The 20,855-nt window shown below is 38.4% G+C and overlaps 1 protein-coding gene across 2 annotated transcripts in view; it reads right to left on the bottom strand.

The window, feature by feature from the left end:
* The window catches only part of lgr4 (leucine-rich repeat containing G protein-coupled receptor 4), an 86,677-nt gene that overhangs the window by 40,118 nt on the left and 25,704 nt on the right, over positions 1-20,855 (bottom strand). For both annotated transcript variants that reach the window (XM_073858967.1, XM_073858968.1), the window contains exon 3: positions 3,601-3,672. In XM_073858967.1, coding sequence (XP_073715068.1) covers positions 3,601-3,672 — 72 coding nt within the window. The remainder of the gene's footprint in view (positions 1-3,600; positions 3,673-20,855) is intronic.

The following is a 20,855-nucleotide window of genomic DNA, read 5'->3' as shown; positions in this document are numbered from 1 at the left end:
CCTAAATGCAATATATGTGGCTGATTTATATAAAGTTCCATTCAAAACATTGAAAAGTTAATGTCTTTACCTTCATGATTAATGGTCATTTTATTAAGGATCAGGATTGCATGCTCAAATAAGGTTTTTCTAAGGTCAGTGAGTGTGTTTACATGCAGTTTTACACCGTTTCCTAGACACAATGCGATATGATTTCAGCGATAGGCAATTTATCTGTTCATACTGAATGTGAAAAAGGGGCGTGGTGCGATGCAATCAATAATAAAACACAGCCAATCGGTACAGTTTTTCTCTGTTTGTGCACCCTCTCGCACTGGAGATGAAGAGTGCACACACATACAGAGACGCATACCTCCGCTTTTTATGGCTTTCCTTATGTAACTTGAGAGATTTGTTATATATTTCTGCTATTAATGTCTAATTCGTTTACCTCGTTTTGATGATTAATATTTATAATACGCCGAACTTTCAGAGCTGTCAGCCATGACATCACAGTCCACTGTCATTCAATGCTGTTACTAATCGCCGGATTGCATCGCATCTAGTTATGACAAAAACTGATTAACATGAAAAAGATCCCTTCCCTTTATTATAGAGCTAATTGTTCATCTATTGGGAAAAGTGTTACTCTGATTATCCTTAAACTGATAACGTTTATAACGCGTAAAACAGTTCCTTTATCAGGAAAATGTCATAACCGTCTTGTGCAAAATCTGCTACATTAAAATCCCTTGTTGCATTTACAGGTTCTGTAGACATGAGAAGAGATACAACAGTATAGGGTGATTTTGGCGAAATTAGACTTATGAAGTGTTATTTTTTTTTATAAAAAAAGTAAATGCAAAGCATACAGTTATAAACATCTCTTCATGTACTATTTTGCACATGATTTCAAATGACATCATACAAACCAATTTTGTTGTTTTTTCCACATTTAAAAGGAAAATTTTCATTACCGCAACATGTCCATGACTGGATTTGGGTTCTTTGACATGGAAATATTTATAATTAAAAAATCTAAAAAATAAAAAGCTTCAGTGCATGGTATACTATAAACATTAACAGTAAAGAAACATGTTGCATTTGGTTATCATTGGTAAATGTAGAGACAATAATAAGAAATATAAATGTGTCCAAGACCAATTTTCTCATCCTCCGCAACACTTTTCAACCATTGTTTAAGCCCTCAATGAACTAACATTTTTAAAAAAAATAGTTGGAAGGGACATAATTGACTGTAACACTCAAGGTGGCCACCAGGTAAGCAGTTCTTATTTTTTCTCTCCAGATAAAAGTTGAAATTTTGTTTGTCATAGTACCTAGACAACTTTTTAGCCCTCATTACCGAAACATGAGTGTGTAAATGCATATATTTAATGTAATATTATTTTGCGGTAATGATACTTTTATATAATGATAATCTAAAAAATGTAAATAATTCTATGGGAAATATTTTTTAAAATCTTCTAAAAAAAAGGTTATAGTAAGTTCAGACCTTAATCTTATATGTGCAAAAAAATGGCTTTGAGGGCTTTTTAAAAAATCTAATGCTGGACATTTAAGTCTGGATTTCGTGAGAATCACCCTATAGCTTTTCACAGATTTCCCGCCAGCGTTTTGAATAACTAGGCATGATATAGGTGGCGACGTCACTGCCTGCAAAACCTGACGAATCTCAAAATACCATGTTTTTGCCATAGCCAGTTTATTAATTTGCATGTAAACACACGAAAACAGATTTCTATAAGCAGATTTTCAACAGATATCTGCTTATTTTGTGCATGTAAACACACTCAATGGGAATAATGGAGTAGTTAAAGAAAATATATTTAACACATTATTATAAAATGAGGCTACCTGGGCTGAACTGAACGTATTACCTTTGAAAATAATTTTGTTGTTTTAAATATAAGAAAGATCTCTAAAAACATTTAAATAAGTATAAATTTGTGACATCATTATTAATGGCAAGGTTAAGACTTATTCTTGAAGGTTTCAGTAACCCTGTTGTTTGTATGTTTTGTTATCTCTGTAATTCTTGGATATGGGCTAGCTAAAGTATAATATAATGTTTTGCCGTTGAGTGATTGCCGAATGTGTTTAATAGCAAACTTCAGCTCAGAGACTGAACTCCTGACCCTCAGATTGACCACACCCATTGTGATCACTGAACCATGTGCAACCTGACAAAGAGCATCTGGCACAATACAGTCCTGCACAGGTCCCAGAGTCCCCCACCCTCCCAATCCCAGATACAACACGTTTCTGAAAACTCCTGTTGTCACGGAAACCATTGTTTTGCCTTCCTTCTTCCTGCCATGCATTCCTTCTCACAATGCGTTGAAAAGCAAATTGGTCTTTGACAAAGCGCTAGAGGACTGTTTGGGAATGAGAGCTAAGGAGACTGGATTGGATGAAAGACAGACGAGAATAAAAAAGCACGCTGCAATCAAATGAATAAGAAGGTAAAAAGCAGGAACAAGTGAACAACAAGAGCAGCCGACTTTGAAAGCTGGTCATCAGTCTGTAAGCACTGGTACCTGATATCACTTAGACAGATGTTATCTGTCCTTCCCGCAGATGGGCAGACACGGGACAAGTGAAACAGGGAAGACAAATACATAGAGAAAGATCAGACACCCATGATGAAGGGCTCAGAATGTTTCTCATCCTCTCGCAGACATACTTTGTTTATAGTGTATAGAAGACAATTACTGCAGCTTTCAGTGTTTATAACAATGTAGAATTAATTCCAGTATTGCTTAATTGTCCAGGGGACATTGAATCACTTTTTGGATACAATTACGACATGTTAACCTAAATGCAACAACAACGCGATTGGAAGTGATTATTGTTCAAGACACCAGACCAACTGTTGGTGATGCAATAAAGTTGTATTTGCTTTACTGCATGTTTGTATATTAGTAATGGCACATCTACCAATAAAAGCTAATACAATAAAGCTGTGATCTTCTAATAACAAAGGCAGGATGAACACCAACCAGAGACTGACAGCGACTTATTACGATGACCGATATATTTACATTTACGCATTTGGCAGATGCTTTTATTTAAAGCAAATTACAGTGCATTACAAACATTTGTTATCAGTATGTGAAATACATGCTCCTTAATTAGCTCCCAATTGTTTTGTCATTTAAAGGATATGTTTATATATACTGTATATAATGCATAATAAATGTTTATGTAGTTTAATCCAATTTCTGTTTGTCTCTTATTTACTATAATTACACTGGTGTAATACACCAAATATTATTTATACACATAACAGCTTCATATTAGCCAATTGGCTTGTTTTATCGTTATTAAATCACAGCTATTGACCAATCAAAATCAAGGACTGGAACTTACCATTTAATAATAATCATTTAAGAATGTAAAATGACCAAATATTACAAAATACAGCTTCAAAAGTATTAAACAAAATGAATTGGCCAAGCAAGCACAGCAGTATTTTTTCAAATAATCATGGAGATGCTCTCCTCATGATGGTTTATTTAAAAAACAAACTCAGGCATTCAGAAGATAAAAAGTGCATGAGAGAAAAATGGAAAAAGGAAGAAGAGAAATCATCCTCACAGTTCCTCCAGATAGGGCAGGTTTCTGAAGACATTTGCAGGCAGCTCAGTGATGTTGTTCATACTGAGGTCTCTATGGAAACAAAAAAACACGGTCACAGTCAGTGGTTTAGCACCATTCTCTATAGGTTAACAACATATGCATGCACAGTGACATGTAATAAGGGTCATACCAACTTGTATGGCAAAGATAAAGGAGTTTAACACAGTTAAAAAAAAAACTGTTTGTATGTTTAGATGCTAATAAAAAACTCCCTAGACAGAGAAAAAGACAAAGTTGACAAACAAATGTACCTCAAAATCTTGACATGAGGGAATTTGAATGGGATCTCAATCCCACCTACCACAGCTGATGTTCATGCTTTACAAGTTCAAACAGAGATCTGTGTGTCTGAGACAACCGATAAGGTCTGAATCCAGATCACTTAGTGAGATCTAGCTGCATGAAACAATAATAGAAAGCCAATCTAAATGAAAGTGTATTTGATCTAACCTAATCAGTGCTGCTATATGATAGCACACAATGATGATGTACCTCTGTTGTCATGCAAGAATGACATCAGGGGCTTACAAATGTTTACTTGAGAGATGAGAGTATGTAAAAATATACTAGCAAACAAGAGTCCCACGATAAACAACATTTCAACCCACAGCTATTTTACTCATTTAAATTCTCATTTCCAATCATCCTCTGAAAACTCTCCTGCTTTGCATCATCTCCAGAAATACCATTTTAACAGTACTATGCTTGTGAAAATCCATCTTAAGTCATTGTTTTGTGATTTATTATTTTATACATAAAATCAACTTACACAATGTAAAGAACATTCTGTGAAAATATTACCTTGATATATTTAATATTAACTGAGTACATAGATTTAATCAATGTGGAATTAATGTTTGAAAATCAAACTTTGATGCTCTTAATCCCATAATTAGATTATGAGACTTTAGCCTGGATTTTACAGGCAGGGTCACATATCAAAGAATTACTATTTAGAATCATAGAATCAACATGATACCAAATTTGCAGTTTAAACACTGCAGTAAATGGTTAAGTAGGCCTAGATTCACGAAAGGCCAATAAGCAAGGACAATTCTGAAAAAATAGTTAAAAAAAAGGCAACACTTTAAAGTAAGGATGTATTTGTTAATTAATTAAAGCTCTCATATGACACGCTGTTTCTGCGTATCTGAAATAATTCTTGAGTACCTATGGAGTATTAATAAATCCTTCATAGTCTTTAGTTTGATCAGATTTATAAAAGACAGATCAGCTATATCGATTGTTTCCGAAAAAGCACAGAAACATCCACGAGTTACGAGCTGCGGGAGGAGCGAGTCATGAGCAAGCAAGACTGGATACGACACTGGAAAATGTATGATTCACTACATGTTCGTGTCATTTATACAATATGCACTTACGCGCCGATTTCCAACATAACACAGAAGTCTTACTTACCGCCTGCAACTCATGACCCAGTTGGGACTTTTCAACGAAATCCAGCATTAAACAAACACATACGCAAAGCTACCCCGGATAAACAAACAACTATATCCATTATTTCTATAATGTTGGCTTAATTCTCCTTACATCCAAAAACTTTCTTGCCATTGTTGAGTCTTGATATAAAACAAAGCTGTCGCGTCAAGTTATGCATGTGACTTCTAGCGTCCTTGGTTCTCGCTCTCCCGCTGATTGATTTGTGGGCGTGCTTTTGAGGGGGAAGTGCCCATAAAATAAGTAATGCGTAAGGTCTACCCATGCTAGGTAAGATGTACCCAATGTTCGAAAAAAAAACTTTCAGAAACTTATACGAACCCTGGCAAAGTGCATTCGGCACAGAAATAATCTGTAACACGTCCAACTGCTTTTTTGACACTTTGCCTATGTTAAGCATGAGGAATCCAACTCTTAAACTGTGTTAATAAGTCAGAATACATAAAAATACCATTGACCCCCCCCCCCCCATTGCATTAGCTAACATGAACTACGACAGGACAATATTTATACAGCATTTATTAATCTTTGTTCATGTTTTTATTAATACATACATAAATTAATGCACCATGAACTAACATGATGCTGTATAACTGTATTGACATCAACTAACATGAACAAAAATTAACAACTGCTGAAAAATGTTTTATTATATTAGTTAATGCATTTTACTTATTCATCAATCCAACCTCTATGCTGCTGCTTCTTCTAGTTTATGTACTGTAGGGTCACTGGAAGTGCTGGAGTCCATCCCAGCAAATCTTAGGCCAAATGCTAAATTGCAAATGAAAGGCAACACAACTCTGTTTGGTGCCACACAATGAAATGAGAAACTTTACCTTTAAGAGCACAGTCTGAATGTTGCAACCTAATGTGAGTGCCAAAATAAACACACAGCATGAAACAGGCCTAACTTTCTCATTTTGTCCTCAAGCACCATAGCTTTAGTGGTGATACCAAAATGATGAAATAAAATGTCACTACAGTATAATTCTCCATACTTAGAACTACAAGTTTTTTTATTCTCATTTCCTATCATATTCGTATAAAACTATCTCTGTCCCTCCTTCTATCCCTAAGGCTTCTAAGCTCTAAGCAGAGAAAGAGAGACAGAGAGAAACAGAGGGGGGGGGGGGCTGTCAAGGAGACAGAGAGATAGCATGTAGCAGCATGACAAAAATGCAGGCAGTACACAAAATGTTTTCCTCTGTCTCTATTTTCTCATTTGGGCTAAAAGGTGAAGTGTGTGGGCAGCCAGAAAAGCAAATGGTAGATATGTATCGAAAGAGGTCAGAACAGACCAAAACACCCGCTGTTAAAAACGACACAACACACTCCCAGAGAGGAAGCGAGCAACTGTGCATGTAAATCACAATAAATGTGTTATCATATTACATACTTGTTATACGTTTTAGTGTTGTTTATTTATTCAGCCGTATTCCAGCCAGCATAGTGTGTGTGTGTTCTATCTTTGTTCTGGAAGAGACGGACTAAAGCCGGGCAGGGTTTTCAGCTAGCCCCGAGATCTTGATTAGGAATCCATTTTGTGTGGCTTCAAAAGCCGGGCCGCACACAGTAGACGTGATGACGGGGTCTGACAGAGCCCAACAAACATGCGACAATAGCTAATGAGGCACTCAGGTCCCCACCCCCTCAAAAAAAAGAGGAAAACCAGAGGCCGACATCTTGGATTTCAGTGCATCGGTCTTGAAAGCGTATATTTGAGCATGAGGGCCTCTGGCCATGCTGTGTATCAGATTACCCCATCACACACATATGACCACTGAAAGGGGTCTCCTTATCCCCCTTGCAGCTATGACCTTCCATCACTGTGCTATCTTTTTTTTTGATCCACAGGTTACCTGCCCTATCCAATTTCCCTTTAGGCTGATTTGAATGGCCCATCTACAAGCAGTGCACTTACTTATTCTCATCTCATTCCTTATCATTCTCTCTCTTCCCCTCCTCCCTCTCTCTGCGGAGCGCCCCTGGGCCCCTATTTGTGCAGCGGTCCCGGTGGTCCTCTGGATACATTATGTATTGCTGACAGTCCTGTTTCCCCGTACATACACATTCAGTCCTCTACGCCCGCAGTCTTTCGCCCTACTGCAAACTCTCTCAGTGTTTTGGCTGAGGTGCAGGATGAGAGAGAGGAAGACTATGTGTGTGTGTGTGGGTTCGGGTCTGTGAATGTGATCTCTATCCTTCAGTAGAAGGTTTTCTCATTAGGGGCCGAACTGCAGTGACAAAGACGGGGACGGAGACAGAGGCCTACTGAAGCCATTGCTGTAGGAAACTCAATAGTATAGGGCTGATAACGTGTGAGTGTGTGTGTTTGTGTCTACACAAGACCAGTTCTACCACATTTATGTTTGAATAAAGCATAATTATTAACTGTATGCATTTTGCTCTTGAAGGTACACTGTTTCACTATAAATGTGGAACTTTCCAATGGGTGCCATTTTTAAAATTGCACAATAAAGCATAGGAAATAAAGAGTAGGGCATTATATGACAGTGAGCAACTGTAATCTCATTTGTGGAAATAAGATAAACCATGCCTGTTGTGACACACCTCAACAATTTTATGGCTCCACAAGTAAGATTCAGTAATGAGTCACATAAAACATTCTTGTTTTTTATTACAACCAAAATCACAACCTCTGAATCAAAATGCTCATACTACATAAAATTAAAACATACAGTTCTTTAAGGGGTGCTATAGTCTTGGTTTAGCACTACTTATTGTTCTACTGAAGTGCCTTATAGGTGCTCTGTAGCACTAAAAATGGTTCCCCCATGATTACGAGCTGTTAGTACTATTTAGCACAATTTTTAAAGTGTACTAACCAACAGCACTACATTGTATCATTTAAAGTCCCTGTAAACACCACAGCATATTTTTTATTTTATTGTCAAAAATGAAAAACGTTTCGCTAGATAAGACCCTTATGCCTCGTTTGGGATCGTTTATAGTCTTTTGGAACTCCGTTGAAAAAAACTGTTACGTGTTGAGTTAAGTGTTGTCACACCACAGCAAAATGCGTTACAGAGCTCAGGCAACCAAATTTGAATGATGGAAAAAACGGCAAGTAAATAAAATAAGTTATCAAAATCATGGAAAAATAGGTAGCATTTTCTGCTCACAATCACTGGGGGCGTGTCCTCTGTCGGTGCTGAAACCACGCCGAGGGGCAACCTTCCGATCTCTCTGATGAATCCAATACGGAAGTGATTTAAACTGCAATTCATCGACTGGCCGCTAGAGGCTGGCTCCAAAAGGGAGTCAATTTCCATAGACCGCCATGTTTAAATGGCAAACTTTACAGTAGAAAATAATGTGTTTACAGCCTGGTACAAAAAGTGCTTTTGGTCTGTATAGCTATTTTTGCCCTTCATGACAACTGTCAGGGGGTTGACTTTTTTTGTAACTCATCCGTTTAAATTATATTAAGCCTTACAATTCTGCATAATTAAGGGCGTGGCCACTTGAGTGACGGATAAACAGCCACTGCAGTTACTAGAGTCGAGGCGGGCGTGTTTCAGCAACCAGTCACCTCAGCTTCACCCATGTCCCGCCTCTTTACCCATGTTCGGATATCCGCGAGTGATGCGCGGTGAAGCGTCGCCAAGAAGGCGAAGGAAGACACCGCCTACTTTAAGCTTCAAAAACGATCTTCAGAAACCTTTGGGTGATGTCACGGACACTACGTCCATCTTTTTTTACAGTCTATGGCCTCCTCACAGGAAAGCTGCCGTCTCTCTTAAAGGGATAGTTGAAAATTCAATCATCATTTACTCACTCTCATGTTGTTACAAACCTGAATGAATTTTGTTGTTTTGATGAACACAAAAAGAGGTTTTGAGAAATGTTTGAAACCAAACCGTTCGTGGACCCCATGTATTTCTTTTCTTTCATAGTATTTTTTTTCTTCCTACCATGGAAGTGAATGGGGTCAACGAACTATCTTCCTTCGTGTTTATCAAAACAAAGAAATTTATGTGGGTTTTTACCAACATGAAAGTGAGTAAATGATGACAGAATTTTCATTTTTTGGGTGAACCATCCCTTTAACTTTTATGCCGGGGCCATGCGCTTGTGTCTCAAGTGCGTCATTGAGCCACCGTTTTAACCAAACCAAAATAATCCTGAACACAGAATGATAAAAATCTGTTTAACGAACTAACTCTGAAATTCAGTACTTTTTGGCATGTTTCAGCAAACTTTTTTAGCATTCATAATGCATTTAGTAACAATTTTCAAAATTGACTTTACAGAGACTTTAATATGTTTTGTTAAATTTGAAAAGTTTAAAATAGTCATGATGAATTTGTTTTGTTTTTTTGGAGGGGGGGGGGGGGTACTGGGGTGACCTAATGTAGTCAGTTTGATTCAAATTCAATATTTTTTGCTTGAAATTAAATTACTTAAAGGGCCCCTATAGGTATTCAGCAATATAAAAATAGTCTCTGGTATCCCCAAAATGTGACGGTAAAGCTTCAGCTCAAAATACACCACAAATCTTTCATTATACGATGTTGAACATTTGTGGCTGCAATGAAAAACGTGCTGTTTCTGTAAGTGTTTCTTTAAATGCAAAGAAATCTTCTGTTCCCCTCCCCGTATGCAAAGTAGGAGGTAGAGCGTGTGCACATGTGCTTTAGACTACATCAAAACATGTGTCTCTGGCAGAAGGTTGAACTACGCGCTCATAAGGCAGATTCTGTAAGCGGTTATGGTTGGGGAGTAATCAATGTGACATCACATTGCTAGGGGATCCAAAACTGTGTGTTTTGTGTGAATGTTGCTGTTTAAAAGAGATTACACAAAGAAGAATAGATGGATTTGTATAGTAACAGGATGTTTCTGTACACACTGGCGACTCATTTTCTGCTAGAAAAACATTTAAAAGTGCATTTTTTAGGTTAGGGGGGCTTTAAGTTAAGCACACAAAGCATGTTTAGGTCATCTTATAAAACTTTCCATAAGATCAACACAAAACCTAATCTGTCTGTGAAAAATAAAACTGCATTAGTGAAAGCCCCTATCAGGGATTAGCAAGAAGAAATCCTGCAACATGCTCAAACAGTTAAAGATTTTAGTTTGTATGGCGGATACAATGCAGCATTGTCATTACATTGGTAACCCCAGAAACACAAATAAGGACCACCCTAAGCGCTACAGATGGAGTGTGACTGAATGAAAAATACATACTACAGACATGGAAGGAAGAAGGAAAGCATTATATTTGGAGAACGCAGGCAAATATCAAGTCTCAACAGAGCACTGCAGACTAACAGTAAGACTAACAGAACCAAATAAAATCAGAAGTATGAAAGAAATCTGTCCTGTATACTAGAGGTAGACCGACTAATCTGCAACGATAGTTCATTGGTAGGATTGGGTACTGGCAAAAAAATCTGAGTGCGTCCATTGCTTCATATCATTATCAAGTAATTAATTTGCTAAAAAGTTGCTGTATTAGCAGAGAAACAACAGCAGGAACCTAAGTTTGTCTTCAAGGCTGACAGGACAATAATATTAGTAGTACCTCAAAAAGTTACACAAAAATACACGCTGATAAATCCAACCCAAATGTTAAAGGTCATGATTATTACAATCGATTTGCATTAGTTTATTTCCAGTTGGTTACTTTTATCCATATTTTAAGTTAATAACGAGAGAAAGCACACTATATGCTGTAGGGCTGGGAAAATCAATTAATCGTTTTGTTTTACATGTGCGATTAAAAATCGATTCGCAAAGGCCACAAATCGATTTTTTCCCCTCATATTTATTTCCGCAAACATTGAATGTAAGATTAACGTTAATCTAATTCTTAGTCTTCTCTACTAGATGTCACTGTCTAGGGCTGTAGCTATCGATTATTTTTTGTAATCGAGTAATCTAGCACTGAATCGATCGATTAATCGAGTAATTGGATAAAAATTTTGTGTGTGTTTTTAAACAACCAAAACCAATAATGCATAACGAAAATGACGTGGCTGTAAAATTTGGCTTTTATTTCTAAAAAAAAAACAGAGGTATTGACATTTGGCCCAAAAAATAAGCCTATTTATTTCAATTTTTACCCATTTAGTGTTTATAAGTGCCAGTGCCAACAATTAAGCAATTTAATTATTAATATGCACAGCAGGTTTCATGCTGTAATCTAGCCCTGACATCAAAGTAAATATCTGGTTTATGTACATTTCTACACCTGCAGCATTTACCATTAGGCTACTAACAAATAATATATCATTTCTGGGGTGAACCTTTTTGTTATGGTATGTGTGTGTGTTTGTGTGTGTGTGTGTGTGTGTGTGTTTTTTTTTGTGTTTGTGTGTGTGTGTTTGTGTGTGTGTGTTTGTGTGTGTGTGTGTTTGTGTGTGTGTTTGTGTGTGTGTGTTTGTGTGTGTGTGATTGTGTCCACTAGGGCTGCAGCTATCGATTCTTTTTGTAATTGATTAATCTAGCACTGAATTGATCGATTAATCGAGTAATCGGATAAATACTTTTGTGTGTTTTTAAACAACCAAAACAAATAATGCATAACGAAAATGTAAATCGAGTAACTCGATGAATCGTTTCAGCCCTAGTGTCCACGTGCACGTATGTTTGTGTGTGCACGCGTGCTGTGCGTAAGGAAGAGTGAAACCCCAGTCAGACCAGTTGCTTCATTGCAGTTTGGTACGGCAGAAAATACATACATTCATTTTCAATAGAACGCTGCATTTGGTTTGCATCACTTGCATTGCGGTGCATTTTAGGTTAAGAATCCGTTTGAAAAATCACAACATCACGTCCCGGTGTATACAGTGAATGCATGCTGAAATTATTGTTGCGTGGCTACATAAAAGTTTAAGCATATGTGATGCATTGCGCGATTGGTCTGACTTGCGTGAGAGAGACGAGGGTGCATGCGTGTGTGTGTGTAAAGGGATTCTTTTTTAAGACTATACTCTCTTGCAATTGAACGTGAATACGTTTACTACCTAAAAACATCAAAGCTAAACATCATATCTAGTCAAACCCAACATCATCGCTACAAATACAGTATGGGATTAAAATCAGCAAACATCAATATGCTTAGGCGGCTACAGCTACGTTACCTTGTTTCAACGACGCTTGGTGAAACAGCATGGAGTGAATGTTGTCGGTTCAGATACTTAATGTAATGTAATGATAAGAATGTAAAGATTCTCTGCCGTTTATGGACATCTCCGCCACCGCACCAAATATATTCAAAATGTATCACGCGCTATGATGTGCATCCTGAACATTGAACAACGGTCTGTGTGAATCAGATCCATGCGCATATATTGCGCATCATAGGAATTTAACGAGGCTTCGAGGCAGAATTTTTGCCTCGAGGAATTTTTTGAATCAAGTTAATCGAGTAACTCGATGAATCGTTTCAGCCCTATCACTGTCTTTTTGCCTTGCGCAATGTTACCAAGGAATGAGAGGCGAGCCTGTCATTCATTTATTCAGTCTATATTCTAATACAATACAATACAATACGATACGATACGATATAATATAATATAATATAATATAATATAATATAATATAATATAATAATATTCTATATAATCTATATTCATTGAGTCGAGAATCGAGTATAAAAATCAGCCCAAAATCGGAATCGAAAATCAAACCGAGAATCGAAATAGAATCGATTTGATAGCTTGTGAATCGAAATCAAATCGATCTGGAACATTTGAATCGATACCCAGCCCTAATATGCTGTTGTCAGCTACGTTAACATATCCAACAAATCAAAATCTGATTAGGGGCCAAGCACCGAAGGTGCTGAGGCACCTATTGGAACTGTCAGTATTATTAGGGGTCAAGCACCGAAGGTGCTGAGACACCTATTGTTTCTGTTAGTATTATTATTAGGGGCCAAGCACCTATGGTGCTGTGGCACCTATTGTTTCTGTTAGTATTATTAGGGGTCAAGCACCGAAGGTGCTGTGACACCTATTGGAATTGTTAGTATTATTATTATTATTCTGCGTCTTCTTCTTCTTCTTAGCCATAGGCGTCTATGGCAGCCCTATGAACCGTCCATAGGAAAATGATAAAATTTGGCACAGTTGTAGTGGTGGTCCTAAAAAGTCAAGTGACCAAAAATGGGGTCTCTAGCACTAACTCTATAGCGCCACCAGCAGTGCAAAAATTCAATGTTCAAATGGTTATAACTGCTGATCCGCTTGATCTATGAAAATTCTACTTAGTACACGTGATTGCTCTCCTCATGCTTGTTGTTTTTAATACCTTACAGTAAAACTCCACCCATTACAGTAGTGGCCATTTTGAAATGTACAGTATTCCATTTATTCGCTACTCCTCCTTCAAATTTTGTTCAATTGTTATGAAATTTGGCACAGGTGATCTTTGGAGTGAGCCGCACAGAAATGACTGAACAGAATTTTGATATTTATCTTTGTTCAAAAGTAATAAATGCGCAAACTTAACGAGGTTGACATAAAAATGGTTCTGAAGCTGTAGCTCGGCCATTCTTTGATCAATTGAAATTAAATTTGGTACACTTCATGTGGACCATGAACTTGGGGTTCATGCCAAATTTGGTCACAGCGCCACCTATGGGTCATGAGATATGAAAATAGGCTATTTTTGCCCATAACTTCTGAACTGTTTGTCAGAAAATTATGATCTTGATGTCTATGGATTGCTTACCTCATGCCGCATCTGCCGATGTGTATTATGCCGGGTTTGACCGAACCTCCTGTCCGTCATTTTGAAATTGGTCATAAATTGTTATATCTTTTGAACTATTGGACATATTCGTGCAAAAATAGTTAGGGAGCTTCGGCATTATGTCCTGAAGTTACCTGGGAAGTCAGAGTACAGCGCCACCTAGGGGTTATAAACTATAACAGTTCTTATAGAACTGCTTATATCTTCAGAATACTTTGACTGATATACATTTTCTTTGTGACATTTTATTCACTGGTTTTTGCCGATCGCAACAATACCTTGTTTGGCATTTTCCATCATTCTGTTCATGTGTTATTGTAAAGCATATGGTAAATGATTTTTTCGCTACTCCTTTTACAAATTTTGTTTATTTTATGCCAGGTTCTGCTTGTATAATGTTTGGAGCAATCCGCACAGACGTGACTGAACATATTTTTCTGCTGAATGTCAAATTTTTGAGAAATACCTCTGTAAAGCGGACCATGCCTGTCATGCTGTCCCTTTGTCATATTAAAAAAAAAGACAAAATTTGCCCATGTTGTTCATTATTGTACAAAATGTTCTAAACGAATTCAGTGCCATTTAAGTTATCTGATTGCCCTACACTTTGTATTTCTGTTTATTTTTGCTTTGTTGTGTTATTTCTGCCCTTTCAGTGATTGGCATGTCAATGTTTGCAGCTTTGAAGCCTCTTTTCCACAGCCTTTCAACCCATGATTCCTCAGTGGCGCATGCAGTCAGTGCTGTGCTTTGAGAACCTGAGTTCATGGGTTCAAATCCCATGTGCAGTGTTTTTTTGTCTTAACTTTTTTTCTCACTTAGGTTTTGTGATTTTCATACTATACATTGTATTTCAGTTATTTGTGCTCTCTGTTGTCATTTCTACACTTTTGGTAATTACTGGATATCAATGTTTATAGCTGTAAAGCTGTATTCTATAGCTTGGACACACCAACTCAGTGGTTTAATCAGTTACTCAGTGGCGCATGCGGTTAGTGCTGTGCTTTGGGAACATGAGGTCATGGGTTCGAAACCCAGCTCTTACTTTCACTTATTGAGATTTCCTTTTGTGTTCCCTTTAACACGTTCTTCTCGACCTGTCTGGTTTTCCACACTTGTTATATTTTTGAAATCTTTTCTGTTGTTGCTCCGCACTGCAGTGGTTCTGCTCAGCATTTGCTTTGCTTCGGGTTCGGGCTCTGTATTGCGCGCTTTCTGCGCTTTGCGCATTTGCTGCGTCGTGTGGTTTTTGCTGTGCTTTGGGTGCTCATTGAGCTGAAGGTGCTTGACCCCGCAATTGCTGCTTGCAGCTATATTTAGGGGTCAAGCACCGAAGGTGCTGAGACACCTATTGGAATTGTCAGTATTATTATTATTATTTTTCCGCAATGGGAGTCTATGGCAGCCCTATGAACCGTACATAGGAAAATGATGAAATTTGGCACAGTTGTAGAGGTGGTACTGAAAAGTCAAGTGACCAAACATGGGGTCTCTAGCACTAACTCTATAGCGCCACCAGCAGTGCAAAAATTCAATGTTCAAATGGTTATAACTGGTGATCCGCTTGATCTATGAAAATTCTACTTAGTACACGTGATTGCTCTCCTCATGCTTATTGAATTTGATACTTTACAGTAAAACTCCACCCATTACAGTAGCGGCCATTTTGAAATGTACAGTATTTCGTTTTTTCGCTACTCCTCCTTCAAATGTGGTTCAATTCTTATGAGATTTGGGACAGATGATCTTTGGAGTGAGCCGCACAGAAATGACCGAACAGAATTTTGATATTTATCTTTGTTCAAAAGTAGTAAATGCGCAAATTTAACGAGGTTGACGCAAAAATGGTTCTGAAGCTGTAGCTCAGTCATTCTTTGATCAATTCAAATAAAATTTGGTACACTTCATGTGGACCATGAACTTGGGGTCCATGCCAAATTTGGTGAAAGCGCCACCTATGGGTCATGAGATGATAAAATAGGCTATTTTTGCCCATAACTTCTGAACTGTTTGTCAGAAAATTATGATCTTAATACATTGTATTTCTGTTAGTTCTGCTCTGCACTGTCAGTTCTGCATCTGTGTTGATTGGCATATGTCAATCCTTGCAGCACCTAAGCTGTTTTTTGCTGCCATTTGGGCTGTGTTAACTGAGTTGCGCATCTGGTTAACCAGCTGCCATGAGATCCTGAGGTCATGGGTTCGAATCCCATGTACAGTGATATTTTGTCTTAACTTTTTTCTCACTTAAGTTTATTGATTTTCATACAATACATTGTATTTCAGTTATTTGTGCTCTCTGTTGTCATTTCTGCACTTTTGGTAATTGCTGGATATCAATGTTTACAGCTCTATATCTCTATTCTATAGCTTGGACACACCTAGTCAGTGGTTTAATCATTTACTCAGTGGCATATGCGGTAACTGCTGTGCCTTGGGAACCTGAGTTCATGGGTTCAAACCCATGTGCAGTGGTTTATCTCTTAACTTTTTTTTCTCACTTAAGTTTTGTGATTTCCATACAATACATTGTATTTTAGTTATTTGTGCTCTTTGTTGTCATTTCTGCACTTTTGGTAATTGCTGGATATCAATGTTTACAGCTCTATATCTCTATTCTATAGCTTGGACACACCAACTCAGTGGTTTAACCGTTTACTCAGTGGCGCATGCGTTAACTGCTATGCTTTGGGAACCTGAGCTCATGGGTTCGAATCCCAGCTCTCACTTTCACTTATTGAGATTTCCTTTTGCGTTTCCTTTAACACGTTCTTCTCGACCTGTCTGGTTTTCCACACGTGTTATATTTTTGCCATCTTTACTGTTGTTGCTCCGCACTGCAGTGATCCTGCTCTGCATTTGCTTTGCTTCGGGTTCGGGCTCTGTATTGCGCGCTTTCTGCGCTTTGCACATTTGCTGCGTCGTGTGGTTTTTGCTGTGCTTTGGGTGCTCATTGCGCTGAAGGTGCTTGACCCCGCAATTGCTGCTTGCAGCTATATTTATTATTATTATTTTTCCGCTTCCCCAATGGGAGTCTATGGCAGCCCTATGAACCGTATGTAGGAAAATGATGAAATTTGGCACAGTTGTAGTGGTGGTCATAAATAGTCATTTGGCCAAAAATGGGGTCTCTAGCTGTAACTCTATAGCGCCACCATCATCTCAAAAATTCAATATTCAAATGGTTATAACTTGTGATCCATTAGATCTATGAAAATTCTACTTAGTACACGTGATTGCTCTCCTCATGCTTATTGTTTTTAATACCTTACAGTAAGACTCCACCCATTACAGTATCGGCCATTTTGAAATGTACAGTATTTCGTTTTTTTGCTACTCCTCCTTCAAATTTGGTTCAATTCTTATGAGATTTGGCACATGTGATCTTTGGAGTGAGCCGCATAGAAATGACTGAACAGAATTTTGATATTTTTCTTCATTCAAAAGTAATTAATGCGCGAACTTAACGAGATTGACGCAAAATTGGTTCTGAGGCTGTATCTCGGTCATTCTTTGATCAATCGAGATGACATTTGGTACGCTTCATGTCGACCATGAAATGGGGGTCCATGCCAAATTTGGTGACAGCGCCACCTATGGGTCATGAGATAGGAAAAAATGCTATTTTTGCGCATAACTTCTGAATCGTTTGTCAGAAAATTATGATCTTGGTGTCTACGGATTCCTTGGCTCATGCCGCATCTGCCGATATGTATTATGCCGGGATTGACCGAACCGCCTGTCCGCCATTTTGAAATCTGTGATAAATTGCTATAACTTTTGAAGTATCGGATATATCGGCGCAAAAATCGGTAGGGAGCTTCGGCATGACGTCCTGAGGAAATCAGAGAACAGCGCCACCTAGGGGTATAAACTATAACAGTTCTTACAGAACTGCTTATAACTTCTGAATTCTTTGTATGGCATGTAAGCTCTTTTCTGCTGCCCCTTGAGCTGTGTCTACTGAGTGGCGCATCTGTTAAGTCGTTTGCATAGAGATCCTGAGTTCATGGGTTCGAATCCCACCTGAGCCAGGTGTTAATTTCTTCTATTATAGTTTTGTTCTTTCTCACCTATTCTTTTTGACCTGTCTGTAGTTCACATATGTTCTATTTTTGCCATGTTTTCTGTTGCTGCTCTGCACTGCGGTGGTTCTGCTCTGTCATTGCTACGCTTTGGGTTCTTTGCTGAGCCTTGTGTTCTTGATGCACCTTGGGTGCTCAATGCGCCCTGGGTGATTGATACGTTGTATCTTTCTTGCTGTGCTTTTGGTGCTCATTGCGCTGATGCTGCTTGGCCCCGTATCGCTGCTTGCAGCTATATTTATTAGGGGTCAAGCACCGAAGGTGCTGAGACACCTATTGGAATTGTTAGTATTATTATTATTATTTTTCCCCAATGGGAGTCTATGGCAGCCCTATGAACCGTACGTAGGAAAATGATGAAATTTGGCACAGTTGTAGAGGTGGTCATAAATAGTCATGTGACCAAAAATGGGGTCTTTAGCATTAACTCTATAGCGCCACCAGTAGTCCAAAAATTCAATGTTCAAACTGTTATAATTGGTGAACCATTTGATCTATGAAAATTCTACTTAGTACACGTGATTGCTCTCCTCATGCTTGTTGTTTTTAATACCTTACAGTAAAACTCCACCCATTACAGTAGCTGCCATTTTGAAATGTACAGTATTCCGTTTTTTCGCTACTCCTCCTTCAAATGTGGTTCAATTCTTATGAGATTTGGCACAGATGATCTTTGGAGTAAGCTGCATAGAAATGACCGAACAGAATTTTGATTTTTATCTTTGTTCAAAAATAATAAATGCGCAAACTTAACGAGGTTGACACAAAAATGGTTCTGAAGCTGTAGCTCAGTCATTTTTTGATCAATTGACATGAAATTTTGTACACTTCATGTGGACCATGAACATGGGGTCCATGCCAAATTTGGTGACAGCGCCACCTATGGGTCATGAGATAATAAAATAGGCTATTTTTGCCCATAACTTCTAAACTGTTTGTCAGAAAATTATGATCTTGATGTCTATGGATTGCTTACCTCATGCCGCATCTGTTGATGTGTATTATGCCGGGTTTGACCGAACCGCATGTCCGCCATTTTGCAATTTCACATAATATGTTATATTTTTTTAACTATTGGACATATCCGCACAAAAAATAGAAAGGAGCTTCGACATGATGTCCTGAAGGTACCTGGGAAGTCAGAGTACAGCGCCACCTAGGGGTTATAAACTATAACAGTTCTTATGGAACTGCTTATAACTTTTGAATACTTTGTCTGATATTATATTTTTGCCATCTTTACTCTTGTTGCTCCGCACTGCAGTGGTTCTGCTCTGCATTTGCTTTGCTTCGGGTTCGGGCTCTGTATTGCGGGCTTTCTGCGCTTTGCGCATTTGCTGCGTCGTGCGGTTTTTGCTGTGCTTTGGGTGCTCATTGCGCTGAAGGTGCTTGACCCCGTATCGCTGCTTGCAGCTATATTGGTCATTGTTTCTGTTAGTAAATTTTTCTTCTTCCCCAATGGGAGTCTATGGCAGCCCTATAAACCGTATGTACGAAAATGATGAAATCTGGCACAGTTGTAGTGGTGGTCATAAATAATCATTTGGCCAAAAATGGGGTCTCTAGCCATAACTCTGTAGCGCCACCATCTGCTCAAAAATTCAATGTTCAAATGGTTATAACTGGTGATCCATTGGATCTATGAAAATTCTACTTAGTACACGTGATTGCTCTCATCTCGCTTATTGAATTTGATACTTTACAGTAAGACTCCACCCATTACAGTAGCGGCCATTTTGAAATGTACAGTATTTCGTTTTTTCGCTACTCCTCCTTCAAATTTGGTTAAATTCTTATGAGATTTGGCACATGTGATCTTTGGAGTGAGCCGCATAGAAGTGACTGAACAGAATTTTGATATTTTTCTTTATTCAAAAGTAATTAATGCGTGAACTTAACGAGATTGACGCAAAATTGGTTCTGAGGCTGTATCTCGGTCATTCTTTGATCAATCGAGATGAAAATTGGTACGCTTCATGTCGACCATGAAATGGGGGTCCATGCCAAATTCGGTGACAGCGCCACCTATGGGTCATGAGATAGGAAAAAAGGCTATTTTTGCGCATAACTTCTGAATCGTTTGTCAGAAAATTATGATCTTGGTGTCTACGGATTCCTTGGCTCATGCCGCATCTGCCGATATGTATTATGCCGGGATTGACTGAACCGCCTGTCCGCCATTTTGAAATCTGTGATAAATTGCTATAACTTTTGAAGTATCGGATATATCGGCGCAAAAATCGGTAGGGAGCTTCGGCATGACGTCCTGAGAAAATCAGAGAACAGCGCCACCTAGGGGTTATAAACTATAACAGTTCTTATAGAACTGCTTATAACTTCTGAATTCTTTGCATGGCATGTAAGCTCTTTTCTGCTGCCCCTTGAGCTGTGTCTACTGAGTGGCGCATCTGTTAAGTCGTATGCATTGAGATCCTGAGTTCATGGGTTCGAATCCCGCCTGAGGCAGGTGTTAATTTGTTCTATTAAAGTTTTGTTCTTTCCCACCTATTTGTCTCGACCTGTCTGTAGTTCACATATGTTCTATTTTTGCCATGTTTTCTGTTGCTGCTCTGCACTGCGGTGGTTCTGCTCTGTCATTGCTACGCTTTGGGTTCTTTGCGGCGCCTTGTGTTCTTGATGCACCTTGGGTGCTCAATGCGCCCTGGGTGATTGATACGTTGTGTGCTTGGGGTTCTCATTGCGCTGATGGTGCTTGGCCCCGAATCGCTGCTTGCAGCTATATTTATTATTATTATTTTTCCCCAATGGGAGTCTATGGCAGCCCTATGAACCGTACATAGGAAAATGATGAAATTTGGCACAGTTGTAGAGATGGTCATAAATAGTCATGTGACCAAAAATGGGGTCTTTAGCAGTAACTCTATAGCGCCACCAGTAGTCCAAAAATTCAATGTTCAAACTGTTATAATTGGTGAACTATTT

This window comes from Misgurnus anguillicaudatus, chromosome 21, assembly GCF_027580225.2.
Source record: "Misgurnus anguillicaudatus chromosome 21, ASM2758022v2, whole genome shotgun sequence".
In the NCBI taxonomy this organism is placed as follows: Eukaryota; Metazoa; Chordata; class Actinopteri; order Cypriniformes; family Cobitidae; genus Misgurnus; species Misgurnus anguillicaudatus.
This window is presented reverse-complemented; position numbering and strand designations above follow the sequence as displayed.